Raw genomic sequence first — 27,048 nt, 5'->3', positions numbered from 1 at the left:
AGCACAACTCACCGATGACAACTCGTGACGTTACGGGTGGAGTAGTTTCAAAATTACAATAAAAATCATAGCCATCGCCATAATAATAAGGTACATAAAAATTTAATTTAATTTTTTTTTCTTAGTTTAAGAGGCTATTAAAAAAAACATTTTTTTAAATTACTGAACTAAAAAAAACAGGTCCAATATGTATCTTTATATTTACCGAACTAAACTTCCCCATTCATTTATTAATTTTTACATAAATTGTTTACTCGCAAGTATTGATTATGGACTTTTCTTTTTCTTGAATTCCCTTATTCCTAACTCGCTACACCTATATTTGAGAGGCTTGGCAGGCGGGATGGAGAGGGGGGAGATTATGGAAAAAAGTTATAAGAAATAGACAGCACCCAGACTGATTCAGAAATTGAGATTTACTTGGATTTTCAAACAACTGGCGGAATCGAACACGAGACGCCAGTTTTATAGATGGCCATCTAACCAATTGTACCACGGCGCCTGTCTGATTCCCAGTTTTTTTTAAATGTATTTTATTCAACAAATTAATTAAATATGCCAATGAAGAAGTTAAGTATGTCAAAACAGTGTTGAAGTTTAGATAAAGTGATGGTGTACCTAGAGGGAGACACGCCCCCCAGGGGGTGATGCGCCAGTGGTAGTGGAAGCAGGTCCTGTTGAGGAGGCAGGGCTGCGCCTGCACGAGGGGGGCGCACAGCTGCCCGGGGGCTCCGGAGCGCAGCAGCGCGCGCGTGCGGTCTCGCTGTGCGCGACGGCTACACGGCTGTGAAGTTACTTTACTTATCTAATTTTATCAGGTTTCGATTTCACGTGGATTGACTTTACATAGATTAGATATTTTCCGTCTCGGTGAGATGCATTGGAGAGGAACAGGCACTTTTACGACCTACAATGTATTTCGTTGGCCGAGAAGAAAGTAGAAACGGAGTTGCTTTCGCAATTCCGCTAAATATTTCCAAAATCCATAATAGGCTATGCTCCAACAAGTCACAGAATCATTAGTATCAAACTCGACTCACGACCTGTGAGATTGAATATTATTCGAGTTAATGCTCCGACATCGGATGAGATTTCCCGGATGAGGGAAATCTGTCCCGGGCCGCGATCACAATCGGAAGTTAAGGAGACAATAATTTCACCATGGCCGCCCCGATTACAATGGAAATCTGACATTCATCTTCAATTTTTATCTACAAAGTAAAATTAAGTTTTCTGTATGAAAAGCAGAATATGCATACATTTTTTACTTTTAAACATGTTCAACTATAGGTTACCGATGAAGATACTTTAAATGCTCATGCAAATATACTCATTTTCGTACACAAATATCGATTATTCTCAATAGACAGTCGAAAATAACTCTGTTAACTTCCCATTGTAATCGGGGCCCATGGCATCATAGTTTAAGATAAAATTTTCCGAGCGTTAACTTATTCGTGTATATTTATTGTTGTGCACGCAGTGCTATGTTGGTATAGTAAAACGTATTTTTTTACTAAAAAGAAAACAACAGCCATTATAACAAAAAAAAACAATATGTATAAATAAACCAAAGTAATAGGCAAATTACAGTTTTCTATATATTTATTTATATTACTTAATAAAATGCCAAAAAAAGTGTACATTTGAAAAACCACTCCGTATAATTTCACTCATAAAAAAAATAAATATTACAATGATAATTAAATGAAAATAAAAGAAAAAGTTTTTTGTTTACTCGGTCTTAAAAATCTTTTCGCCGGCGGATCCGTACGGAGTAATCCAAGACCAGCCTTCCCTCCTTCTTTCTTTCAAACGAGAGAAAATAGTTACATTATGAAAGTATACAAAAAAAATCAACGCAGTTAGATTAAACTATAATTTTTATTTGCAATTAAGGTTCTAGCGTTTTCTTTGTAGTTGTTTAGAGTAAGGAAATATATTTCGATTTCAGAAAAAAATATGTTACAATAATTTAGAATTCTGGGCTTGAAGCACCAACATGAAACAATTGTTGCAGCCGAGTTGAACGTTGAGGAATACGAATTTTAGTTTTTTCAAGCAGTTGTGGGCAATCTAAGTTGTTATTGACTATTTTGTAAAGAAAGACAAAATCATTGATGGTTCTTCTAAATCTATGCAATCGCAAGGTATTGATTTTGTGATGTATTGCAACTTCTTTGTAGTTATTTAAATGTACATTTTGTCGATTTCAAATCAAATTATTTTTTGCAATCCTTTCAATTGTCAAAATAAATAGGAATATTAAGGAGACCTAACTGTGGAGCAATATTCAAGGATGCGTACATGTGCAAAATATAATGTTTTTAGTGTCTGTGGATTGTTAAAAGTCTTACAGACTCTTGTTATAAAGCCCAATGTTTTATAAGCTTTGCTTACTGCCTTCTCTATATGCTCATAATATGTCAATTTTTTAACTTAATATACACCAAGGTCACAAATACAATTACTGAAGAAGTTTTGCAATAATTTTTAGATTAAAGATTTGATTTTTGGAGACATTTAAATAAAGGAAATTATCATCGCAGTATTTGACGACCCTCTCTAGGTCTCTTTGGAGGTTGTTAATATCTTTTAAAGATTCAATTTTGGTGAAAATTTTCATATCATAGGCGAACGAGGAAAAAAAGGCAAATTCAAAGCGGTAAAAATATAATTTATTCAAATGCTAATCTTAAGACCGGCAGTGAAGAAGATGACGTTAAATCGATCCCTGGGGAACTCCTGAAGGGGTGCATTTAAATAAAGACACAAACTCAGCCACAACCACGATCACGGCTTAAAGTCTTTTTTCTATGAAAGAGCAAAACCATCTACTCGTATATAGATCATCGTGAATTCCAATCAGCTTTAATTTTTCTTTAAGAACCGTGTGTCAATTTTTGTCGAATGTCTTAGAAAAATCCGTGTATAGAACGTCATACTGTGTTCTTTTGTCCATATTTTTATGAACGTAGTCAGTAAAATAAATAAAACTAATTAGAACAGATCTCCCACGAACAAAACCATGTTGATTGATGTTTAAATATTGTTTAATCACGGGACAAACCTGATCGTGAACGATAGATAAAAACATTTTACTTAATACTCAAAGAATGGATATTGGCCTATAGTTTTTTATTTTATTTCTACACCCTGACTTGAGCATAGGTATTATTAAAGCCTCTTTCCATTGTTTCTGGAATATGTCTTCACGAATAGACCATTTAAACAATATTGTTAGTGGCAAAGCCAAGGATTTAGCGCGGTTTTTGGCGAAGATAGTAGGAATTTTATCACGTAGAAATAAACAACTACGTACAAAGATCTTGCAGAAAAGACAAGATAGAAATGATTAACACCATTTTAGAAAATCACGCTTATTGTTTGGAAAACAGAGATCAGTTTTAAAAAAAGAAGAATCATGATATTTCAAATTTTTATTCAAACTAAATCTACTTCCATTACACATAAAACATACACATCACATTCACATACTTCATTCCATATACTACCCTCCACACACCACACACCACACACCACACACCAAACTCACGAAACAGTAACAAAAGTAACACAAATAAAATCATCTGTAGATAGATAGACTTATTACATCTTGTTCTGTTTAGAATTTTGTTTTATATGTTGTGTTGTGTACGTTGTTGGTGCTGAACTGATAAGGTTAATGTTTTTAGTAATCATCTTAATATTTTGAACAAATATTGCTCCTTCGTGCACTGTGCACGGCAATAAACAAAAAAAAATGAAAATAAATCGTAAACGGATAAACATGTGTCAAGGTCTGTAAAAAAACTTTTGTGAACAATTTATTATGAATAAAGCGCACAAAAAATAGTTTCAAGAATTTGACTTAAAATCTATTCTAAATAGTATTTATATTGTATCTATTATATCATAAACATACCGCGGCGCACTGGCTCCAGTCGCTCCAGTCGGACAGCACACACTCCCCCGGACAGGGGACGTGGCAGGCGTTCAGGTCGGCCGGCTGGCTAGACGGGTCGCACAGCGCGTCCGCCACCGTCCCTCCGCTGGACAAGTCCACACACCTGCGACAGTTCAATTTATCCAAATTAATTATCACCATTCGTTATCGCGATTGCCAGTACGTCAGATATAATAAATAAAAATTGACAATTAAAAAAAGCTTCGTTTTAATGGGCGTTCAAAATTGCTGAGTAATAAAGTAAATGTAAATAAAAAAACTTTTATTCCACATTAAGTAATTTAAAAAAAAGATGCCTTTATCATAAATACAAATAATTAAATAAAATAAAAATCAAGTTCTTTTTTGGAAAGTAACCGTTTTAAGATTAACTAAATAGATAAAAGTAGATTGTAATTGAAAAAAAGCAGAACTTATTTCTTAATAAATGAATTGAAGTGCCGATCTATTATAAATTCGAATCTTGTTGCTTGACCTCTTATTTTTCGTTGAATCAAAATTGAAATTCGCTGAAGAAATAAAAAAATAAAAAATAGCTACACAATTCAGCTACAAGTTTCCTGGAATCTTACTTGAAATAAAGTTATATAACATTTGCATTTAAAGCGTATTCCGTATTACCACATAAAAAAACAGTTGAAAAATGCCAGAGGTTTCCAATAATATCCGCTGATCAAAGTCATTTACTATTAAAATTGGCTACTTTATTGGTGAGAGTGAGGGAAACACGAATAGCATTACAAACATTAAAATAAATGCACGATTGGTGGTGTACTGATGTAAATTCATGACCAACCAACTAAAATAGCTTTTTCTAGAGAAGATTTTAGATTCTGGGTCTTAAGACCTATCAATGTCCCCGAGTGATAGTGCACACTAACACAGTAAAATCAAAAACCCCTCCCACCCATACTTGATAACTTTTTGTTTTCTGATATATATTCACTGGATTTATCACCAAATTAAATATAGTATGTACATTGCTATTGTTAGAGCACACATAAGAATATGTTTATGTGTGCCCTATTTCAAGATTCACAATAACAATAAAATATAAAATAAACAAAATAAACAAAATAATAAGTCAGGACGAGTCAGGAGGATACCTGACGGAGCGGTTCTGGTCCCCCGTGCCGCAGCCGCGCGCGCGCTGGCGCGGGATGAGCGCGCACGCGCTCCAGCCGCCCGCCTCCCAGGCGAATTGCTCGCACGGCTTGCTGCACACCTTGGACTGCCGGGTCTCCCCACAAGGTCGGCCACGGCGCGTCGCGTTCACTAAGATGTTTCTGAAAATTAATCAATGTAAAATTGTACCTATTTTATGCCTATTTTATGAGATGTCGTGTTGGAGGCATATGCTGAGAATATCCAGGAAAGCCACAACGCACGTATTTGTATAGAAAAACTGGTCACAATTATTTAATGCGTTTATTGGCAATTAAACCACATAGGAAGTACAATACTTGATCATAATTCAATGTTCGTTAAAAGAAAGTATAAATTTCTAAAAGAAACTTCATCTTTTTCTTTATTTTGAAGATTTTTCATGTAGAATTGTGAAATCAGTGTTAAATGATATTAAAAATTATCTTCAATTAGACTCAAACTGTTCGTTGTCATTTTCTGCTTCGACTTCTTTGTCTTCTTCTTCATTTTCAAAATCTTCTGCATTTAGAGGTAAGGGAGGTGTACCTACTTGAATTCATCAGATTTACTACCTCTTACGAAAATGGCTTAGTTTTTTCTGCCAACGCCGACGTGGTTTCAACTTGACCAAAATACGAGTCTGCAATTAAAAACCAGTATATTTAATACCACTCTGTTACAATCGACTTGCGAAAACTTTCGTACAAATTTGAGTCTGTATTGTCGGAAACGCTTTTTGCGGGCTTAAGCTGCCTCCTCCGATAACTGGCGATGTAAGATTGCATTCAATATGAATTTGGTACCATGCATTCAAATTTTGTTTAATGTTTTAACATGGGATACCAACAATACAAAAGTGTGTACATTTTTAGTATTTTCTTTGCAAAAACATCAAATTAATGTCAGTGATTGGGGAAGAGCATTTTGGGTTAGCAAAAAATGTTCTCGATGTGTTGCTTCATTAATATTCCCAAATCCCGCCTTGGCAATATCATCCATCGCTTAGCTCTTTAAATGCTTTTAATTGCCGTCCTGGTTTCTGTATGGGTTTTGCTGACCAGTAAAACAGTTCAGTTAAAGACGTCAACCATGATTCAATATATGCAAAAAACGATCCCCTTTGAAGTTAGAGGCAGTAATTTTTTTTAATGGCCTTTCACCTCAAAGCGCGAGATAATTTTTTTTCTCAATCTCCGGATTTACGGACATTAAGTAATTTCTACTCATTTTTCTTCCATTGACGAAAATTTATCATCCATTTTTTCCACTTTTTTCTGTTTAAATTTTTTAAAGATATCAAAAAATTAATTTTCAGTAAATTTCTCAACAGTTTTTAAAGAATCTGCAGGAAAAATAATAAAAAGGACTTGATCGAAAAAGTATACCCCTTTTACGCGTTAACTTTGGAGACTTAAATAACAAAATGGCGGATGTAATCGGAATATTTTATAAAAAAATAGAGCTAACAATAATCTGAATTTTGTTTCTATAAATAAGATATACCTAGCTGGACAAGATTAGACAGATAAACAAATACACCAATCTCTGACAATTTTGTAAAGAAATTTAATATGCAAATAGAACTTCATAAACGTATATCGTAAGTATACTAAATAAGCAGAAATTAAAGAAAATTGGGTTTTAAATAAAGTACACACCTTTATCTTCCACGTGTAAAAAGGTTTTTTTAAAAAAAAACTCAATCACACTAGTGCAACATAGCAAGAGAAACTTGTCCGTAAAATGAAAGTGTCTAGAATTAAAACGTGTACCCCTGAAAACGCTTGGATTTCCACTGACTCCTGGACAAGGGACAAGAGAGGGGGGGGATTGTGATGAATGCCGTTAGATGGACTGGCTACCTGGCTTGAAGAACAATAAGTTTAACGAGGTTTTTGAAGAACTTTTTTGATATCTGCTGTGACCGGTTTTTTCGTCTAAATACTCGTTAGTGCAACGCCTCGATTCTTCAGGAACTGATGCTGACTGACAGACTCTCGACATTTTGTTCTCCGATATTTTGGTCACCTCGCAAGGAAAGAAGAAGATTGCCCGGAGAAGCTGGTTGTGATCGGTAGCTTAGAGGGAAGAAGAAAACGAGGGAGGTCTCCCATGCGCTGGTCTGACCAGTGAAAAACTGCAACGGGCTCTTCCTTTGTGACAGCTCTCAGAAATGCCCCCGCACCTGCGTTTCGGAAGTACGACATGGTGGTCGCGATTCTTAGATTTTTGCAGTATGTACATACATTACATATATGTACATAAAAGCATTATTTTTTTATAATCATAATTGTAAATATCTATAGAATAATGACATCTACCTATGCAAAAAGTTAATATATTTTGTAGGTTTGTAAATATCCCGTCTGCTGATTTTTGTGAAGTTAGAGAATTGAAATCTTTATTGATGCAGACAAAATTCATCTGACTTAATTATTTCACATATGTACAATGTACATTGTACATGTACATGTTAGGCAACGGTAGAAAACATTTTTCAATGTTTATATTTTTTCTTAGAACAGTCGGTTTAATCAACAATATTTGGAGTTCGAACCAATTTTGGTAGAAAAAGAGTAGATTTCACCCCATAGGGAGTCATTAAGATAACCATATTACAACAAAAATGGTTTTAAGCCCTTTAACTTCACAAGAATCAATAAACGGATGAATTACAGATGTTAAAACATAGGCAGAATGGTGAATGTTTCGTAACTCTTCGGATATCGACATCTTACGTATTATCGAAAGAAAGTTTAGAGAGGATAGCTTCCTTTTACTATAATTACTGGCTATTTTTATTTGACCGTTTTAGCCCATTTTAATTGTATAGCATTTTTTTTCTCGTGTGATGTACGTCTCGAATATATTTTTGTAATGTACATAAAATTAAATTAATACATTGATATCGAAATTGAAATTTTGAGCAGTGTGTAAAGTGGCCTCTGAAACCAACCAATGTCAGATCATAAGCCCCGCAAATGTATAGACTTTCCTCCTTTAAACTGTTCTTCATCTCCGTTGTAAAACTAAATGTTGAAAAGTGAATTCAGTCGTTGTGTTTTAAGTCTCGAGGTAACACCGTTTACTTCTCACTGCAATACGATTTGCACCCCGGTTGCACTGGAGACATGGCGGGTACCTGGTCCTACGCTGTACCCCGACTCCGCAGGGCACGCTGGGGAGCAGGCAGGGTCCCCAGGCGCTCCACCGGCTCACGTGGCAGTCCACCTCGCAGGGCACGGCGCACTCCTCGGCCAGCAGCCCCGCCAGAGGCCCGCTGCCCACTGTGGACACAACACGACAGAGTTCCTTCAGTGACTCCTACTTTTCCACCGAAGCGAACTGATTTTTCCTATATAATTTATATACGAGTATGTTATTTTATCTGTACCTTAGAGGATAAAACGTGGTAGTTCATTTTTTGCCGTTTTGATGTTGAAAATCTCTGCAGATTATCGCGATAAGCTATTTTATTCGTCAACAAAAACCAAAGTCCACTTTCGTCGTAAAAATGCGTTTTTAAATTGAAATAAAAATCTGTTGTCCATTATTTTGTTTTCATACAAAAAACATCAGTAGTCTCCAAATACGCTATTTTAATATGTAGGTACAACTATTATAAAAAAAAACATTATTTTACGTTGAAAGTACTTTATTGGTTCAAAAGTTATGATGTTTTGGAAATCGCACAATCAGAAAATCTTGTTTCCTGAACATTTCGTTCAATGTGACTCCCGCGTTTTATTGTTTGAGGTACAAATATAATCAGGAAATTCAGTGGATTTGTTAAAAGACTTAAATCAAGAAAAAAAAATGTATCCTATTATCACCGCTAAATTTTTTGATCATACCGGTAATGGATTTTTGTAATTAGATTATACGAGGAAATGAAACAGTTTTTATTAATGTTCATGTAATTGTAATTGGTCATAAAGAAGAATAAAAATATTCAACTTCAGACAAAACCAAAAAATCGTAGACAAAATTACCGCAAACAGCATAATAAAATCGTAGTTTATTTGATTTATTTAAAAAAAAAAGAATTAATAGATTTAATTTTTTTTTTAGTATGAGTGAAACCGATAGGTAGACTCTCTGTCTTTAAAACTGTTTTCGAGTATGTGGACGGAGGGTTTCCACGGTCGTACAGGGAGCAGCCCCCGCTCACCGGACCGACTCACCCAGGCTCAGGAGGTACTCGCGGCACCAGTGCGGCTCCACGGCGCGCCCGGCGGGGTCGAGGCACACCGCCCGGCGATAGCGCCGGCCCGTGCCGCACTCCCCCGTCTCCGCGCTCAGAATACCCACTTCGTTACTGAAATATGCAAAATACTTCGCCCTTAATTTAATTGTACTATGATCGGTGATCGTCACGCGAAGAAAACTTAATAATCCCATATGTATTTATTTCAGAGTTTTAAAATGTTCAAAGGTTCTTTGTTTCCGGTCCCGACTAGCTAGGAAATTCCTGCGTTTAGGCAGGCCCTTCTTTGAAACTTGTGTTTTTTTTAATCGTTAAATGATGCTTAAAAAATCAAAATACTGATAAAAATATAAAAAAATAAATATTAATTAGAATACATACCGATAGTAATAAAAATTAAAGCGTAAATATAAATTAGAAAACATATCATTAATAATTAAAAAAATAAACAAAAATATAAACTAGAAAACACTAGCAGGCAACAGTCGGCTATCGCTATTTTCGACTGTTACATGATAATAACATTGTTGTACATGATTTAATGATTTACATGATTAAACATCACGATGTCCAGAATTTTTATTTTTGGCTTGTTCTTTTATAACAAACTCCGAGTGTAAATCACCGCAGTAATCAAATAAAATATCAATAAATAAATATCATTATCGATTTTGAAAGACTTAAATTTCGCGAGACGCTTGACATTTAGTGTAGTTTTCTTATTTTAATACTAAAACGAATAACGCGGTAATATTTGTTCACAGATTGATGTACGTTAACATTTTAACATTGTACGTGCATCATTATGCATGGTTACAAAATAAATTATGGAATAGGCCTAGTAGGTATAGTTATTCCAAGTTGTTAATGTTTTTATTAGTAACGTTTTTTATACCGGGATAGTTATTCCTAAGTATAAGCTTGGTATACGGAAATCTAATAAGTAAGGTCAATAAAATTATTTCGGATACTCCTTCTCTTCGCGATATAAAAAAAACATAAAAATATTAGTATACGAATAAAAAACCAATCAAAAGTGTAGCTATTTAATTATATTACAAAAATAGCGCTATATAATTATCTATAAAAATAAAAATAAAAATTGTAAAATAACCTATTATTGCTTAAATTATTGAGGATATTTTCTTTTCTTCGAAATGCATAACGTTGAATCGGATTGCGGTCCCGCGGCTATTGTCGCGGACTTACAGATCAAAAGCCCGAGGGGTTCCCCAGGATTGAAATATTTGTGTAAATAAAAAAAAATAATAACTGGTTGAAAATGTATAGTGTAAATATTACATTCGAGAGAACTCATAATTAATAATAGGTACGCAAACAAAAAAAGAGACTTACTACCCCGTAAAATATTTGTATGACTAAATATTTGAGAGCGCAGAATTGACAGTATAGTTTAAAACGTCAAAATTGACAAACATTACTTTTCGTATAAAGCGTAATTCATTAAATCGAGAAACACGATGTCATGTTATTGAATTGAAAGGTGAAATTTTAGAATGTGACAATTAAACGGTATATAGTTACAAATTAAAGGAAAATAATGTATATCACTAAAATTTTGTGATTTTTTCAACATATTTTGACATTTCTGTGTAATGACTTTTGACATTTCAATGAATTTCATTGGAGTTATAAGCGCGAAATTTAAACTTCTTTCTTCCTCATACCCAGCGTTTAGGCGGTGGAATACCGAATAAGCTTTAAGCGACAATTTTTTTCAGACGAAAATGAGTCTAATTTATGTTAAGGGTAGAGGTCAAATTTCTATCCGCCAATTTAGTCGAACGTTCAACATGGCACGGTACCATGAAATAACATAAGGTGGATTTATTAAAATATTTAGAAAAATATTTTTCATTTATTAATAGGCACGTAACAGTACACCATGAGGCCGACTAATCGCCGCTCGATTTTTTTAAGCAAAATTTTCACCCGTGAGTAGAAATTAAATAAATAAAACCAAAAAATAAACAAGTAGGTATGCACCCACCCTAAGTATACCGACTGAGTGGATTGGCATGATACGTATGAAACGGGCGCGCACATAACAGACACAATCAATCATCTTAAGAATAATAATAATAATAATAATAGGTAATAATAATAATAATAATAGGTGGCGTCAAAGTTGTCGCCCGATGTTCTTTGGTTGTATTTTTTTTGTGAATGAAAAATTTTGGTTCTGCTTTTGAATTGTGTTTATTTGATGACTTAATTATTTTTTCCATTAATTCAAAAAAAAAATATATTAGCCAAGCGGCCGCCGCCGGAATTGATTAACATTTAACTTTCTTTTTTTGCACCACAACAGGCCAGGAGGCCTAATTACAGTGGTGAATTACATTACAGAGCACCCAGGCTTGAGAAAAATCACATTTTAATTTTTTTGTGTTCTCACCGGGAATCGAACCCGGAACCTTCTGTGCGTGAGTCTAGCGTCTTGACCACTACACCACGTAGGCCGCCATGACCATTGATGACCACACAGGCCCGATTGACGGCATTTTTAATCACCCTTTCAAGAACTTCCGGCAATAGGTTCTCGTATTCTTGACAAATATTCTCTTTGAGGACTCCGCGAGTCTGAAAGTTGTTGACATATACTCGTGACTTCAAGAACCCACACAAAAAGAAGTCTGAAACGGTCGAATCGGGTGATCTTACCTGCCAGTGCAAGTCACCAAAACGAGAGATTAGATGACACGGAAATGCAGCCCTCAGAATATTGGTTGTGGCTCGTGCTGTATGCTCTGTTGCTTCATCTTGTGGGAATCACATGTTTTTTGATCCAAATTCATCCAATTGAGGAAAGATAAAATCGATAAAATAAGGTCTGATGACGCCTTCAGCGTGAACACTACAGCATTCAGTAACTTTGAGTGAGTGTAATGACTCTTCGTGGGCTATATGCGGATTTTCAGTGCCCCAGAAGTGATAGTTTTGCTTATTCACGGAGATGGAAATGGGCCTCATAGCTCATGATGATTTCAGTTTAAAAAATGTCTTCCTTGAGGTCGAGATTTAGGATGACTTGAGAGTAGGTTACACGCGCTTGGCGGTCATCGACTAACAGCTGATGCACTAACTGCATTTTGTATGGGAACATCTTCAAGTCTTTGATCAAAACTCTCTGTAAAGACCGCCAATTGATAACCAATTGCGTAGCACGTCGTCTGTTTGTTACTCCGGTGTTTTCTGCGACATATTCAGCCACAACCGCGATATTCTCAGCAGAACGGCTGTTCCGGGGCCGGCCAGACTTGGCAACATCTCGTGTTGTCCCATACTCTTCTAGGCGAGCGGCAAAACGCCGTTGTGTTTGCCCAATTGGTGTCAAGACTGGAAAATGTGCGCCTAAATTCACACTGCGCCAACACCACCGACAAATTATTCCGGAAAAGAGTACAGCGATTCATGTTTTGTTGACGTGTATTTTGTATCTGTTTACTTCACAAATGTCAAAGCAGAACTGACATATGATGCCATTTGCAAAAAATATGGCATCTTCCGATAAGGTGATGACTTTTGCGCCACCTTGCATATTGATAATACTGATACCATTATAAGGAATCTTGTATGTTTCTATATTTAGTGTGGAAAAGATGAAAAATGTCAGCTTGACCGGAAAGAACAGTATTATAGCAATGACATGCTTTAAAGAAAAAATCATTCTTTCTTGAGTTAGTCCTAAGTATCGGCAAATTGAATGTAGTTTGGAGTCTTCTCCTGTTGGGAACAAGATTATCTAAAGAACTAATGTCAAATAAATAAATAAATAAGGTAACCTGTTTAGAACCGGAGGAGAGACAATGCACGAGGACCACGGCCCGACCAGCTGCGCGTGGAAGCCGTTACAGGGGCACTCGTAGCCCTCGTACAGCACCGTGTTGGGGCACGGCGCGTCTCCCAGCTTCTTGCGGGACCTGGGAGAATAACACGAGGGTAAGGTGACAGTGAGATGTTACCACTTATCCGGATCCAGTCTTGTTGCTTTTTTCCAGATTTGCACATTGCAAAAACAAATTTTTATATCTATAATTCGGGATGAAATTTCTCCCTTTAAAATTACATTAATTATAATAATTTCATAGTTTTGTTGTTGTTGAATAAATTGTTAAGCTTCATGTTGATAGAACAAATAGGATGTTATATATTTAAGTTTCCACGAAACTTAACATATAACTGCGAAAACTTCCGCGCCTAGTAAAACAAATATGACCGCTGCACAAAAACCAAAAACAATAAAATTAAAATAATGTCAATTTTGAACTATTAACATGTGAGAGTCAAGCAGTTATTTTTTTATTTGTAGACTACTTCATTTGGACTGACCGGATAATATTTTTTTTGTATAATTACCTAAATAAATTACATGACACTATAAGGCGGACATAACTGCACTCGATTTCCCTTTTCAGGATTTCCCGAGAGTAACCAGAGATTAAAAAACTGTCCTTAAGAATAATGGTTATATTTTATACACAGAACTGTATTCTTCATCTGCCCAATACTCGTAAATAATACACATAAATGCCACACCGGACAAAGTCAATACGCCGTGGGAATATAAAGATCATCTGGTTCGAGTGATATACGCACCTGGTGGTCACCCCCGCGCAAGACTCCGTGCAGGGGCTCCAGGGGCTCCAGGCGCTCAGTTGGCAGCGGCTGTGGCAGTCCACGGAGCACCGCAGCGCCGAGGCTGGCGGCGAGCCCGCGCACGCCCCCACGTTCACCTTGTGGTGCTGCAGCGAGCACCACACTCCTGTAAATCACATTACGTACAAATTACGCACGCGGATGCGAGGAGTTCCTACCCCAGTTGGAGAAATGGGTGAGTGAACTGATAGAGTAACTGCGCCGCTGAGGGTGCTACTTCTTATATACTGATCGTTCGTTGTATTATTTTTACTTGGTTTTGTGGGGAATTGAGGTGTTTTTCTATTTCCCTGTCTGAAAATTTATTTATTTATTTATTAACGGACATTGTCCATGTATACAATTTATAAGGTTTAAATATTACAATAAAAGAATAGTTTAAAACATTTAAAGAAAAAAGAAAGAAGCATTGACAAACATAAGGGACATCGAGACAAGATCTGGACTATTTATTTAGTGCTCGTTTAAATCGTTGTAAACTTAAACCAAAAAAGTCCAGATCCTGTCTTAAGTTAATAATACGACAAAGGCGGGTCATTGGAGAATTTAGACCATAGTTTGTTCTATGCTGATCGATGAACAGTATTTCATTGTTTCTCAATCTACGAGTCGGAATATTGAATTTTACTTGTCCCAGTAGTGATGGAACATCGATTATACCATTTAGTATGCCGAACATATATATGGAGTCAATATTAGTTCTACGTTTTTGTAGACTAGAAATATTTAACATTGACTCTATTTCAGCATAAGAATAATTATCTCTCTCTAGTCCAAGCATCCACGCTATTTTTCGAAGCAAGCGATGTTGGACTGATTCAATGTGATTTATGCGGTTGACATAGAATGGAGACCAGACCACTGAGGCATATTCAAGAAGAGGGCGAACAGTTGAGCAATAAAGAGTTTTGATTGTACGGACATTAGTAAAATCAGAGGATATTCTGTTAATGAAGCCAAGTAATTTCAGTGATTTATTTACTGTATTATCTATATGCTCGTTGTACGTCAGTTTATAGCCCAAAACAACTCCTAAATCTCTGATGGACTTGACTACATCAATTTTGGAGTTTTCTAATAGGTACTCGAAGAAAATTGGTTGTTTTGTTCTATGAAATGACATTATTTTGCATTTTTTAATATTTAGTTCTAATTTATTGACTTTACACCATCGGTTAAAAGAGTTAATGTCTGATTGAAGAAGAAAGCAGTCTTGTAAAGTTTGAATTATTTTGAGAATTTTGTTGTCGTCCGCGAAGAGCCAAAAACGAGAGTAAGAGAATGATTTAGCAACATCATTAATAAACAAATTGAAAAGCAGGGGTGCCAAATGAGCACCCTGAGGTACATCCGATGTAACATCAATACTGGTTGATAAATAGTTATTTATCCGAACATTTTGTGTCCTACTAGTTAGATACGATTTAATAAATGATAGTAATGGATCTCTTATTCCCAAGGCATGTAATTTATACATGAGAATTTTATGATCTACTTTGTCAAATGCCTTAGAAAAATCTGTATAAAGAACATCAATCTGCTGACCATTTTCGAGTGCTTTGACAATAACCTGGGTATAATCTACCAGGTTAGAGGTGGTTGATCTGGCAGATCTAAATCCATGCTGTTCATCGATCAGTATATTCTTAAACATGGGCGTGATTTTGCTAGCAATTATAGCTTCAAACATTTTAGGGATACAAGATAATGTTGAAATAGGCCTATAATTGCTAACATCAGATTTATCGCCTGATTTAAAAATAGGCCTTATATAACTTATCTTCCATAAGGATGGAAACTCATCAGATGACAAAGAGAGATTAAACATGAATGAAATTGGTTTAGAGAGAGTGTAGCTACAATTTTTTAATAATAAATCTGGAATACCATCAGGCCCAGTGGTCTTTTTACTAGTTAATTTGTTCATAGAACGGAAAACATCATTATTAGAAATTGTGCAACTGTTTAAATCTATAGTATTTGAATATTGTAAAGGGATAGCGCAGCATGAGGAATTATTATTTGCAAATACGGATGAAAAATGAGTCGCAAAAAGATTTGCAATGTCGGCACCATTAGTTGCTCGTCCGTCATTGAGGAACATAATTGACGGTATATGGTGATCGCTACGCTTATCCGAAACAAATCTCCAAAACTTTTTCGGGTCATCGTTTATCATCTTCTCAGTATTGCTAATAAAGACAGTGTAACAGATTCTTGTCTCTGCTTTTACAATTTCTCTCAATTGGGAAAATATTTGGTAATTTATTAGGTTGCCAGTTGATTTATATAATTTGTGATTTCTTTTTTTTTCAAATATTAAGTTTTTTAAATACGGACTGAACCATTTTGGAAACTTTAGTCAGATAAAGTTAGCTTTGGGGATGAACATATTAATTGCTTCATTCAAACATTGGTTAAAGTTAATTACAGCCTCATTAATATCAGTATAAGAAAAAATAGTGCTCCAGTCATAGGACAAGAAATATAGGTTTAACCCATCATAATCACCTTTATCAAACTTGTAATGCGCATTATCGTTAGGCTTAAGTGAGTCAATATTAAAGACATGCGTAACATTTAAATCAAGTGGTGGGTGATACTTGTCGATGGGCAACAAAGGATCAATAGATTCTAATACAAAAATGTTAGGTGTAGTACTGAAAATCAAATCTAGACAGCATCCTGAACAATTTTTTACGAAATTTAATTGATACATGTTCATGTAAACAAATGAATTTACTACCACCGCTGTTTGAGGGGTATTAGGGCTTTGTGTTTTAACTCCACTTCCATCATTAATCCAAGAGACTTTAGGCAAATTATAATCTCCACATATCAGCACAGAAGCTGCATTAGTGGAAACTCGCTCTACCAATTCTGTGTGGGCCTTGTAAGTATCAATAGACGAAGAAGGTGGAATATAAACACAACCAATAATCATTTTTTTGGAACCAACTGAAACACATAATATAATTTGATCTGCAATATTGCTAGAAGACTCAACGGTGTAACAAGAATACAATTTATTTACACATATCATGACACCACCGCCTCGTCTTTTATTTGAAGATACTGAACGATCGCAACGAAATATATTATACTCAGCTAGTCCTAGTTCGGTTGACATGATATTGTCAGATAGCCAGGTTTCCGTAAAAAATAGAAAATCGTATTTACATCCTGTAGAAAGATTACATCTCAAGGTATTTAACTTAGTGTTTATGCCTCGAATGTTTTGATAGTAAATAGAGAAACTACGTTCGAGATTCCGACGTTTTAACTGTGGACTAAAAAATTGATCCGTGACAATTCTTTTGTTTCGGCAGATTGACGGGCAGGACAATCTCTAGTTCCCGTTACGTGGGTGGCGGGTTTCTTAAAGAATTTGCACGTGGCACATATCGGAGACTTGTCAGGGTTGGGGCAGGCATCACGGTTATGTCCGAGTTTGGCACAGTGGGAACAAGTAGGTGAGTCAGCAGTGCATCGAGATGCTATGTGGCCATAAAGTTGGCAATGACCACATCTCAAGTAATCGACCCAGTCTCTGACTTTGTGTAGCTCCCAATCAATGGCCAACTTTGAGAAAAAAATTAAGGAATGTCGCACAGAGGGAGGAACTCTAAATATAAATGTACATGTCCCTGTTCGAGGGCCAGATTTATATGACATTATGACTTGTTTCTTTAGATCCTCGAGCGGTATACCTGTCTCATCATGAGTCTGCAGATGTTCAGTTTGGCTATCATTTTTTTATTTCAAGAATATGATATGGTCATAATATGTATTATGTACTGTTAATTTTTTTTACGCCCAAGGGGCATTTACAAAAAACATACGAGGAAGAAGTCCAGCAGTGCTAGATCTGGACTGTAGGGGGGGTGAGGCAACGTGGCAACCCTGTGCTTGGTCAGAAACTCCCTCACCAACAGCGTGGTCAGAAACTCCCTCACCAACAACAATTAAGTTGTTTTCTCTAATAAAAAGAAAGAAGGAATATTTTAAGTGAACCAACCCCTGGTCATGATTCCGTCTCCGCAGGCGAGCCCCGCGGGCAGTTGGCACGAAGACCAGGCCCCGTGGGCCCAATGCGGTGCGGGATGCGCCAGGGGCGCGGGGGGCGCCGCCCCCGCGGCGCACGCCCGCCGTTCGCGCAGCGCGCCGCACGACTCCGTGCGACCCCAGCCCGACTCCAGGGTCCGTTCCCGGTCTTGCACTCCTCCTTCTGCGGGTTGTGAAAAACTAAATGGACAGCCTAATTTTTGTGACATTCAACAATAATACAATTCGTGAACGCCAGTAAAGATGCAGTCGGTGCTTTGTATACTCTATATATACTCGTAGGTATTTGGAAAACGCTATTTGTTTGCGATTGTCACAACTTTCTCAAGTTTTAATATTTTTTGAAAGGTTTACGAGTTATAATATTTATATGTGATTTAAATAAGGTTGTTATAAATAATATAATATTCCAAATGTATTTTATCTGGTGTATCTGAAGCGGAGACAGTGGACAAGTGAATATTTTCCTCACCACAGTCCAGAGGACACGGAGTCCACGGCGACCAGGGGGAGAGCTTGCAGGGCTCGCTGCAAGGCTTGTCACACGTCCGGAGAGTTTCTGGCTTCCTTAGAGGGCTGCAGCTAGGGTACACAATAAGACTGACTTATCAAATACGGTTTGTGTTCATCCTATTATCTTAGTTTATTAGGTTCTTAGCGTGAACGATATGGAGTAACAACCCGAAATTGGGAATTAAAAAAAATTTAAAAGTGAATTGTAAAAGATAAAATATTTTGTTAAATATATTTAACCCGTGAGGGTTAATCAATAAAATTTAAAAAAAAGAAGTTTTACAAATGTTGTTAGACCAGTTATTTATTAGCTACATTTGTAAGTAATATATTTTAAGGTACATGTAAGGACATTAATTTTTTAATTTAGTACATCTGTGAGCATGTATATTAGTTTAAGATAAAATAAATCACGTATTTATTTCTCTGTACATGCTTCCACCCTCAGTTACGTGAACTCTCGAGTATTTAAAGCTGTCAACTTTCTCGTTCATCTGTCTATTATTACACAGAGGCTGATCAGAGTTAGAACAGGATTTGTTGTACAGCAGCAGCCTCCTATAACTGAAAGTACTGGCTAGCGATAGGGTCTCCTGGAGGTAACTGGTGATGTCCACATTCTCCACTTAGGAGCAGATATGGAAAACAAGAAGAACAGAAGATTTCATTCATAAAATATTTCTAATATTTTACTGTTCTTGACTTGCACCGGAACGTAAGTTCGTATTCCATTTTATTTTTTTTATTTAAATCTTAAAGTAGGGCACACATATCATACATATTGTTATGTGTGTTCTAATAATAACATTGAAAATATATTTAATTTATAAATTGTTTATCACATATGTCTTGACCATTATTTTAAATTTTGAAATGTTTTTTTCTTCATAAATATTTTTTTTCCATTTCGTAATACTTTTTAATTGCTTTAAATAAAATTGAATTTTGTGACTTTGCCTTTTTCCTAAATGGAAGTCTAATTTTGTTCTTTTCTCTAGTATTGTGATCGTGTTCATGCTGGTTCCGATCAATTTTTTTCCAAAATTCTGTTTTTTTATTAGAGTTTATAATTTTATGAACAAATATCATTGTATTGTAAAATATTCTTTGTTTATATGTTAATAATTTCATTTCATTTACCATCGACTTTACCCTCGTATATCTGTTTTTTTCAAAATGATTCTAAAGGCTTTATTTTGTAATACAGTTAGTTTATCTATGTTTTCTTTGTTTGATAAAAATAAAATGCTACTACAGTAGTTAACGTGTGGTTCAATAATTGTTTTGTAAATAGTTTTGCAGGAGTCCTTATCAATAAATCTTCTGATCCTTCCCAAAATTGATATTTTTTTTGCAATCTTATTTATTACCATCTTAGCGTTTTGGTGAAATGTAAGTTTTGAATCCAACATTACACCTAAATATTTAATTTCAGTGACTTCATTAAGTTTTTCATTTTCTATTACAATTGATGGTGTAATTTCTATTCTTTTGTTTCCTATATTCATATATTTAGTTTTGTTAACATTCAATTTTAATTTATTAATTTTTAGCCACAGTGATACACTATTAAGATCATGATTTAGTCTGTCCATAATTGTTTTATAATTTTCTCCCGATATATATATTAAGGCATCGTCTGCAAAGAGTCTTATTTTTGAATATTTTAATGTTTCGACAATATCATTTATGTATATAATAAACAAAACCGGTCCGAGAACCGATCCTTGTGGTACTCCCAATGAAATTTTGAGGGGCTCGGAAATTTCATCATTCACCTTCGTTATTTGGTATCTATCGCCAAGGTACTCTTCAAACCATTTTATAGTTTTTCCTTTTATTCCTATTTTTTTCAATTTTTTAATAATTATTTCTCGGTCTATTTCGGTCTATATCGAAACAATAGTTTCGAAGGCTCTTTTAAAATCCAAAAAAACTGCAATTACGAACATGTTCTTATCGGTTTCCTCTTGGTTATTTGGTTATCTAAATTTCACATTTCAAAGCTTCACCGTTCCAATCTCTCTAAAGACATTTTTTTTTTTAAATCCATATTTGCTGCAATCATTGTTCATTATGACGGTTAAGTTAAAGCTAAATTCACCTGATGAATCACGAAGATATACTACCGATCCCGTGTCTTTAAGTTTTGAGGTAAGTAGATCGAAGACCAAAGTACCCCACGGTACACATATATCATTCAAAGTGAAAAAAATATTCTTCCACCCAGCTAATTTTTACTTTTATTACGATTAATCCAAATTCAAAATCATTTTTAAGGTGGATAATTTTAGATAGACGAAAAGTTAAGCATACCTTCTTGAAAATGGTCAAATGTCATAAAAATCATGTTCAAGCGAGCGCTTGTTGCTTTTATTGTGATTAAGTATTTAAATTTAAAATCGTTTTGACGTGAGTAACTTTTATCACAGAAGCGTATTTAAAATACGAAAAAAAATACTTTGATTATAATTTAGCATCAATGCTTTAAACGCGGAGTAAAATTTCAGCGCCGCCTATTTGTCGAATTTGATAATATGAAAGTCTGAGATGACGCAATGAAAACACGTATCGTATGTCGGTAGATCAGAATTCACTATACGGAAGAAGGTAGAAATAGTAGAAAAGTAAACGGTCTTGATATTACGAGTACGAGTGATACCTACCGATGAAGCGTTTGCTTATAAAAATGGCCTGATAAGTTCCGGATTTAATTATTTGAGATAGAGTATATTATTGCGTTGGGACTTCAATCGCAGAGTATCATTGATCATTTGTAATATAACTACACGAAGGGAAGATGATCATTTTCTTTTTTTCATTCGATATTTTTTGTCGACTTTATCAGGGATCAAACCCGGAACCTCAGGCATGGTGGACAAAATTACTAACCAGCGCTTCTTCTTACCATATAATTGACAAGTCTGCTTCCACCTTCCATACTTTTACTTTTATTTGCTTTTCATAAATATTAATGTTTTTTTCATTACGTATTTTTGTTTTATTTAATTTAGTACTCAATCTTATTTGGCATATTATTTATAACTCCTATTTCTTATTTCAGTGTAGAGTGAGTTAATAAAAATGATATCTCAATTATCATTTCAATCATGTTTTTATGTATATATTATTTTTCTATTGATTTAAATGATACTATAATTTGTTATTTATTTTTAATACTTTATATTTTACTATTTTATGATTATTTTGTTGATTTCAATAATACTGTTATATTATTTATTTGATTATGTAAATTTGTACAATTTACATTTTAATATTTATGTCTGATTATCTATCTATCTTTTTAAAATTGTATTCTTTGAAATTTTATTATTTATTACTTATACCTTTTTTTCTGGATTGTTATTTTATTGCGTCACATGTCATTATATTTTAATCGAATTAATTTAACTATGTATTTTTTATTGTTAATCATTATGGCTTGACACGGGCTTAGTCTACAAAGCCTTAATAAGCTCACTTATATATAAACGAGTGTAATTTTGAATGAACAAATAAATATAACGATGCGAACTAACCTCCACTCAAATCGAGTGGTAATAGTAATAGAAAGATCGTATTAAGATTTCGAGGACAAAATCAATTTTCAAGATAAAGGTTCACGACGAGGGTTTCCTTGGCAGGAGGGATTTGAGTTGGAAACTCCTTGATGAATTCGAAATCATTTGATTTGGTTGTTTCATGAAATCGAATGTCTTTTTCATCTTTCTATATTTTTTAAGTGCTAGGTTATATTGTATTGTGTTTTTTAATTATGTTTTCTTTTTATATTATAATGGTATATTATTTGTCCAAACTCAACGCGGAACTTAAGTCCCGCAGAGTTGGGATTTGTGTCGCGATAAATCGATTATTTGAGAATGAATTAAAAAAAGAATAAATTGGAGACTATTATTTGTTAGTGGCCTTCATTTTGTGGTCACGGTATAAAGGAATATTTTAAAGCCGACTGTTCCATGCAAGAAAATTCGCCACTTTGGGCTCCTCAGTTGATCGGCATCGAGCCTCGGTCGGTTATGATCTTGAGCACCTTGAAATATCACCCATTTGGGGCTCACAATTGTTTTTGTTCAGAGCAATCTAAATGCGATGGAGAAGAAATTCTCATTCAAAATAATGCTACCGAACCGCACAAAATTTACAGACATAATATATTCAATATCTACACAAAAAGTTCGATAAGTAAGCGATTAGCAATTTATATATATATATATTAGATGTTAATTAACAGCGAAGAATCTGTCATAAAAATAATATATGAAAGTTAATTCGGCCGATCGGGCCTCATATAATCAGCCCTGCGTCTTATTTTAATACTTATTTAAATTTATCGATTTATTTTAATACTTATTTAAATTTACAGTCATCTCATCGTCTAACCATTTTGATCAATGGCATATTTAGGTACGTATTTAAATTTAATTGTTTTTTAATACGGTTATCCGTACAGTTTGTTTTGTTTTGTTACCAATACGAATAACATGTCAGTATTTGTAACTGCACATATGCATGCAACTTGTTCATAGATGTACGGTAAAATTATGCATGGCTCAGTAGGTATAGTTATTCTAGTTCCTAAATGTTTTATAAGCAAAGTTGTACCGGGTACAGTTACTCTTTAGTACATAAGCTTGGTATAAAGAAATATAATAAGTAAGGCCAATGAAATTATAAAGGATACTTTATTCTCTTCCCAATGTAAAACAATGTTAGTATCTTATATATTATTACTCTAAGACAGTACAGTACTCTAGTATCTTATATATTATTACTCTAAAAATGATTGATTGCGTCTGTCCTCTGTAAGGGCCCATTCTGCCCGCAAAACTCAGCTGCAGGACCCCCGCGACCTCAGGCCATCCACCTCACTCGACCACCGAGTAGCCAGATTACATAACCACGCTTCCAGTTGACGAGACCGCCAAAATTTTTGTATACATACAGGGTGTATGTCGATCGAATCGTCAGATATGTTTTTTTTTTTAATGTTTCAATTGACAGGTAAAATATTTATATTAATTCCGGTAGAACATTTTTTTTTCAATGAATAAAAACAATAATAACAAAAATCTTAGCGTATTTATTATAACGTTTCACAGATCGGCCGCTATATGGAATATAGGTTTAAACCGCCTAGCGCCACACACGTGTATTTTTTATTTTTTTAAATGTTTTAGATGGGCAGATAAAATATTTATATTAATTCTGCTAAAAAAAAATTTTTTTCATTTAATAAAAAAACAAAAATTTAGCGTATATATTTTAACGTTTCACGAATCGGCCGCTAGATTTAAATCGTATATAGGTATACCAAGCGCCACACACGTGTATTTTTTTAATGTTTCAAATGCCAGATAAAGTATTTATATAAATTCTGGTAAAAAAAAAAACAATTAGTAAACAAAAATCAGAATAACACAGATAGGCCGCTAGATTGTAGGTATATACGAGTAGGTATAAAATGCCTTGCGCCACAGACGTGTATTTTTTTTTTCAAATGTCAAATATTTATATAAATTCTGATAAAGCATTTTTTTTTCAGTAAATAAAAATAATAATATAAGAAATCTTAGTTTATATATTTTAACGTTTCACAGATCAGCCGCTAAACGGCATTATTAAAATCAGTTATTGTAACATTTTATTTTGCTTTTAAATTATTTAACTTTCTGCGAATTTTCTAGCATGTTTCCTGCTAGTACGAATAAATAATCAATAGAAAGTGTAAGTTATCAATAAAAATAAAAAACACACTATTGTTTACATTTTTACATTTAAGAGAATTCATGAATAATAAATAAACATATTGATAAAAGAACCAACTTACCACTTTAAATATTTATTATAAAATACACATTCGCGAACGGAGATTTGATAGCCGTATCTTTGTCTATGTCTGTGGTTTATGGTTATAACCTCAAAATTGACAAACATTACTTTTCGCATATAGCCCAATTCATTAAATCGAGAAACATTATTAAATGTTATTGAATTGAAAGGTGGAAATTTTGCAATGTGACATGCAAACGGTGTATGTGAAACAAAATAATGTGTATTACTAAAATTTTGTGATTTTAACATGTTTTGATTTATTAAAAAAAATATAATTAAAAAAAAAAAAAAATATTATCGCTCTTATATTTGCCCAAATATTTAAATTTTGGTGGCCATTTTCAATGAGTTGTAAATAACATATAACATAACATTGTCATAAAATGATTTCCATTAGAGTTGTGATTGAGAAATTTAAACAGCTTTCTCCCTCATACACAGCGTTTAGAATTCATACCAAATAAGCTTTAAACGACAAATTTGATCAGACAATCACTATAATTATTCAATCGGAGCGAATTACCAATGAACAAAATGACTTGCCTACAATCTGTATTGAATGCTGCAGCAAGACTTATTTTCGGAATCTCTAAGTTCAGTCATATCACTCCACTACTTCGGGAACTACACTGGCTACGTTTTCCACATAGGGTCGAATATAAACTCCTTTGGCTGATGTATAAGTCACTGCACAACTTTGCTCCGGAATATATAAGGTAACTATGCATTCCAGATGAACTAGCTGACAGGCGTCTCACGCTTAGATCAGCTACGTCTACGGCGAGAGGAAAAGTTATTATACCTATACCTATAAACAGCGCACTAAATTTAGTGAACGCGCATTTGCGGTGGCAGGCCCTATGGCATGGAATGCTCTCCCAGCAGAGGTGCGAGGCTGTGAAAGTGAAGTGATGTTTCGGAAAAAAACTTAAAACCCACTTGTTCTCTAAATCATTTGAATAAATCCGTAGCATGTGACAACAAAATAAATTGTTTTAATCAAATTACAAATTTAAAATCTTCAAAAAAGTTCAATTTAACAATTTAATCACTATGTAAAGCGCCCTTGAGGTATTTTATTACGAAAATGGCGCTATATAAGTTATCCATAATAATAATAATAAGAAAACTTCGCCAACAAGCCACAAAAAGTGGCTTGGTGAAGTTTTTGTATTAATTGGATGTACTTCTTTTTATTTATTTTAATTTTTATAGATGTGTACTTCTATAATAAATATTTAAAAAAACAAAAAAAAACGATAGTAAATTTCTATATAATTGAAGGATAGATGTACATTTCCTATCCACCAATTTAGTCGATAACCATCGACCCAACCCCGTTGAACCCAACATATCACGGCCCCAAGAAGTAACATAGGGTGGATTCATGAATAATATTTTTTTTAATTAATATTCCGAAAGGAGTCAAACAGGGATGTGTAATGTCACCATGGTTGTTCAACATATACATCGATAACTGTATGAAAGAACTGAAAGATTTAAGAACGGGAGCAACAATGAGTGGTATAACTGTCTTCTGTATGCGGATGATGCCGTGCTTCTTGCTAGCAGCAAAGAAGACCTTCAATTCTTGGTAACAAAAGTCTACGATGTATGCAAGAAAAGCGATTTGCTTATGAAGGTTGATAAATCGAAAGTGATGGTTTTTGAAAGGGATGAAAATATAACTAAATGTGAGATCAGCGTGAACGGAGATATTCTGAATCAGGTAGAAAAATATGTGTACCTGGGAAGTATGTTTACTAGGGACGGAAAGGCCGAGAAAGATATTGAAAGGAGGGTGAGCGCCGGGAACAGGGTGAACGGTGCACTGAAATCTACTTTGGCAAACAAATGTTTATCGCAGGAGGCTAAACTAGCAGTTCACAACGGAGTTCTAGTTCCAACTCTAATGTATGGGAGCGAAGTATGGAATTGGAAAAATAATGATGAAAGTAGGTTGAATGCTGTCGAAATGCGATCCCTCAGGCGAATGTGTGGTAAAACGATGTATGATAGGTGCACAAATGTCGAGATCCGTGAAGTGTGTAAGGCTGAGACATGCATTATTGACAGAATCAAGAAAGGTGTGCTGCGTTGATTTGGACATGTAGAGCGAATGGACAGCGAAAGAACGGCTAAAAGAATCTACGATGCAAATGTTGATGGATGCAGAAAACGAGGAAGACCGAGAAAGACATTGCACGATCAAGTCCATCAAATACTTAAAGATGGACATGTCAAAAGTAGGAATAATCGGCATGCGTGCATGAGAAGATGTATGAATGTAGAGGAAGAGAGGTCTGTATGCCAAGATAGAGTGTTATGGCATTCTATCCTCTCTGCCTATCCCTACGGGGAAACGGCGTGATGGTTTGTTGTTGTTGTTGTTTAATTATTTTATTTATCAATAGGCAGGTAAACAAACGAAACATTACACCATGAGGCCGACTAATTTCCACTCGATTACTTTTGGCAAAATTTTCACCCGTGAGTAGAAAATAAATAATTTAAACCAAAAAGGAAAGTAATAAATAAGTATCTACCCACTCTAATTTTACCGGACCGAGTGGATTGCCCGATACGTGTGAGGCGGCCTCCGTGGTGTAGTGGTCAA

General features: G+C 34.8%; 1 protein-coding gene across 3 annotated transcripts in view; it reads right to left on the bottom strand.

The window, feature by feature from the left end:
• LOC148276419 (thrombospondin type-1 domain-containing protein 7A-like) overlaps positions 1–27,048 on the bottom strand; it is a 51,688-nt gene that overhangs the window by 8,128 nt on the left and 16,512 nt on the right. For all 3 annotated transcript variants that reach the window (XM_088234263.1, XM_088234264.1, XM_088234265.1), the window contains 9 exons: positions 18,538–18,647; positions 18,019–18,228; positions 13,941–14,106; positions 13,127–13,264; positions 9,298–9,431; positions 8,256–8,400; positions 5,074–5,253; positions 3,926–4,070; positions 619–784 (listed from right to left, as the gene is read on the bottom strand). In XM_088234263.1, coding sequence (XP_088090389.1) covers positions 619–784; positions 3,926–4,070; positions 5,074–5,253; positions 8,256–8,400; positions 9,298–9,431; positions 13,127–13,264; positions 13,941–14,106; positions 18,019–18,228; positions 18,538–18,647 — 1,394 coding nt within the window. The remainder of the gene's footprint in view (positions 1–618; positions 785–3,925; positions 4,071–5,073; positions 5,254–8,255; positions 8,401–9,297; positions 9,432–13,126; positions 13,265–13,940; positions 14,107–18,018; positions 18,229–18,537; positions 18,648–27,048) is intronic.

The sequence above is a fragment of the Micrasema longulum genome, unplaced genomic scaffold (genome assembly GCF_059751315.1).
Source record: "Micrasema longulum isolate JH-2025_06_02 unplaced genomic scaffold, ASM5975131v1 h1tg001218l, whole genome shotgun sequence".
Taxonomy (NCBI): Eukaryota; Metazoa; Arthropoda; class Insecta; order Trichoptera; family Brachycentridae; genus Micrasema; species Micrasema longulum.
The sequence above is the reverse complement of the archived record's forward strand: the minus strand, read 5'-3'. Positions and strand labels throughout refer to the sequence as shown.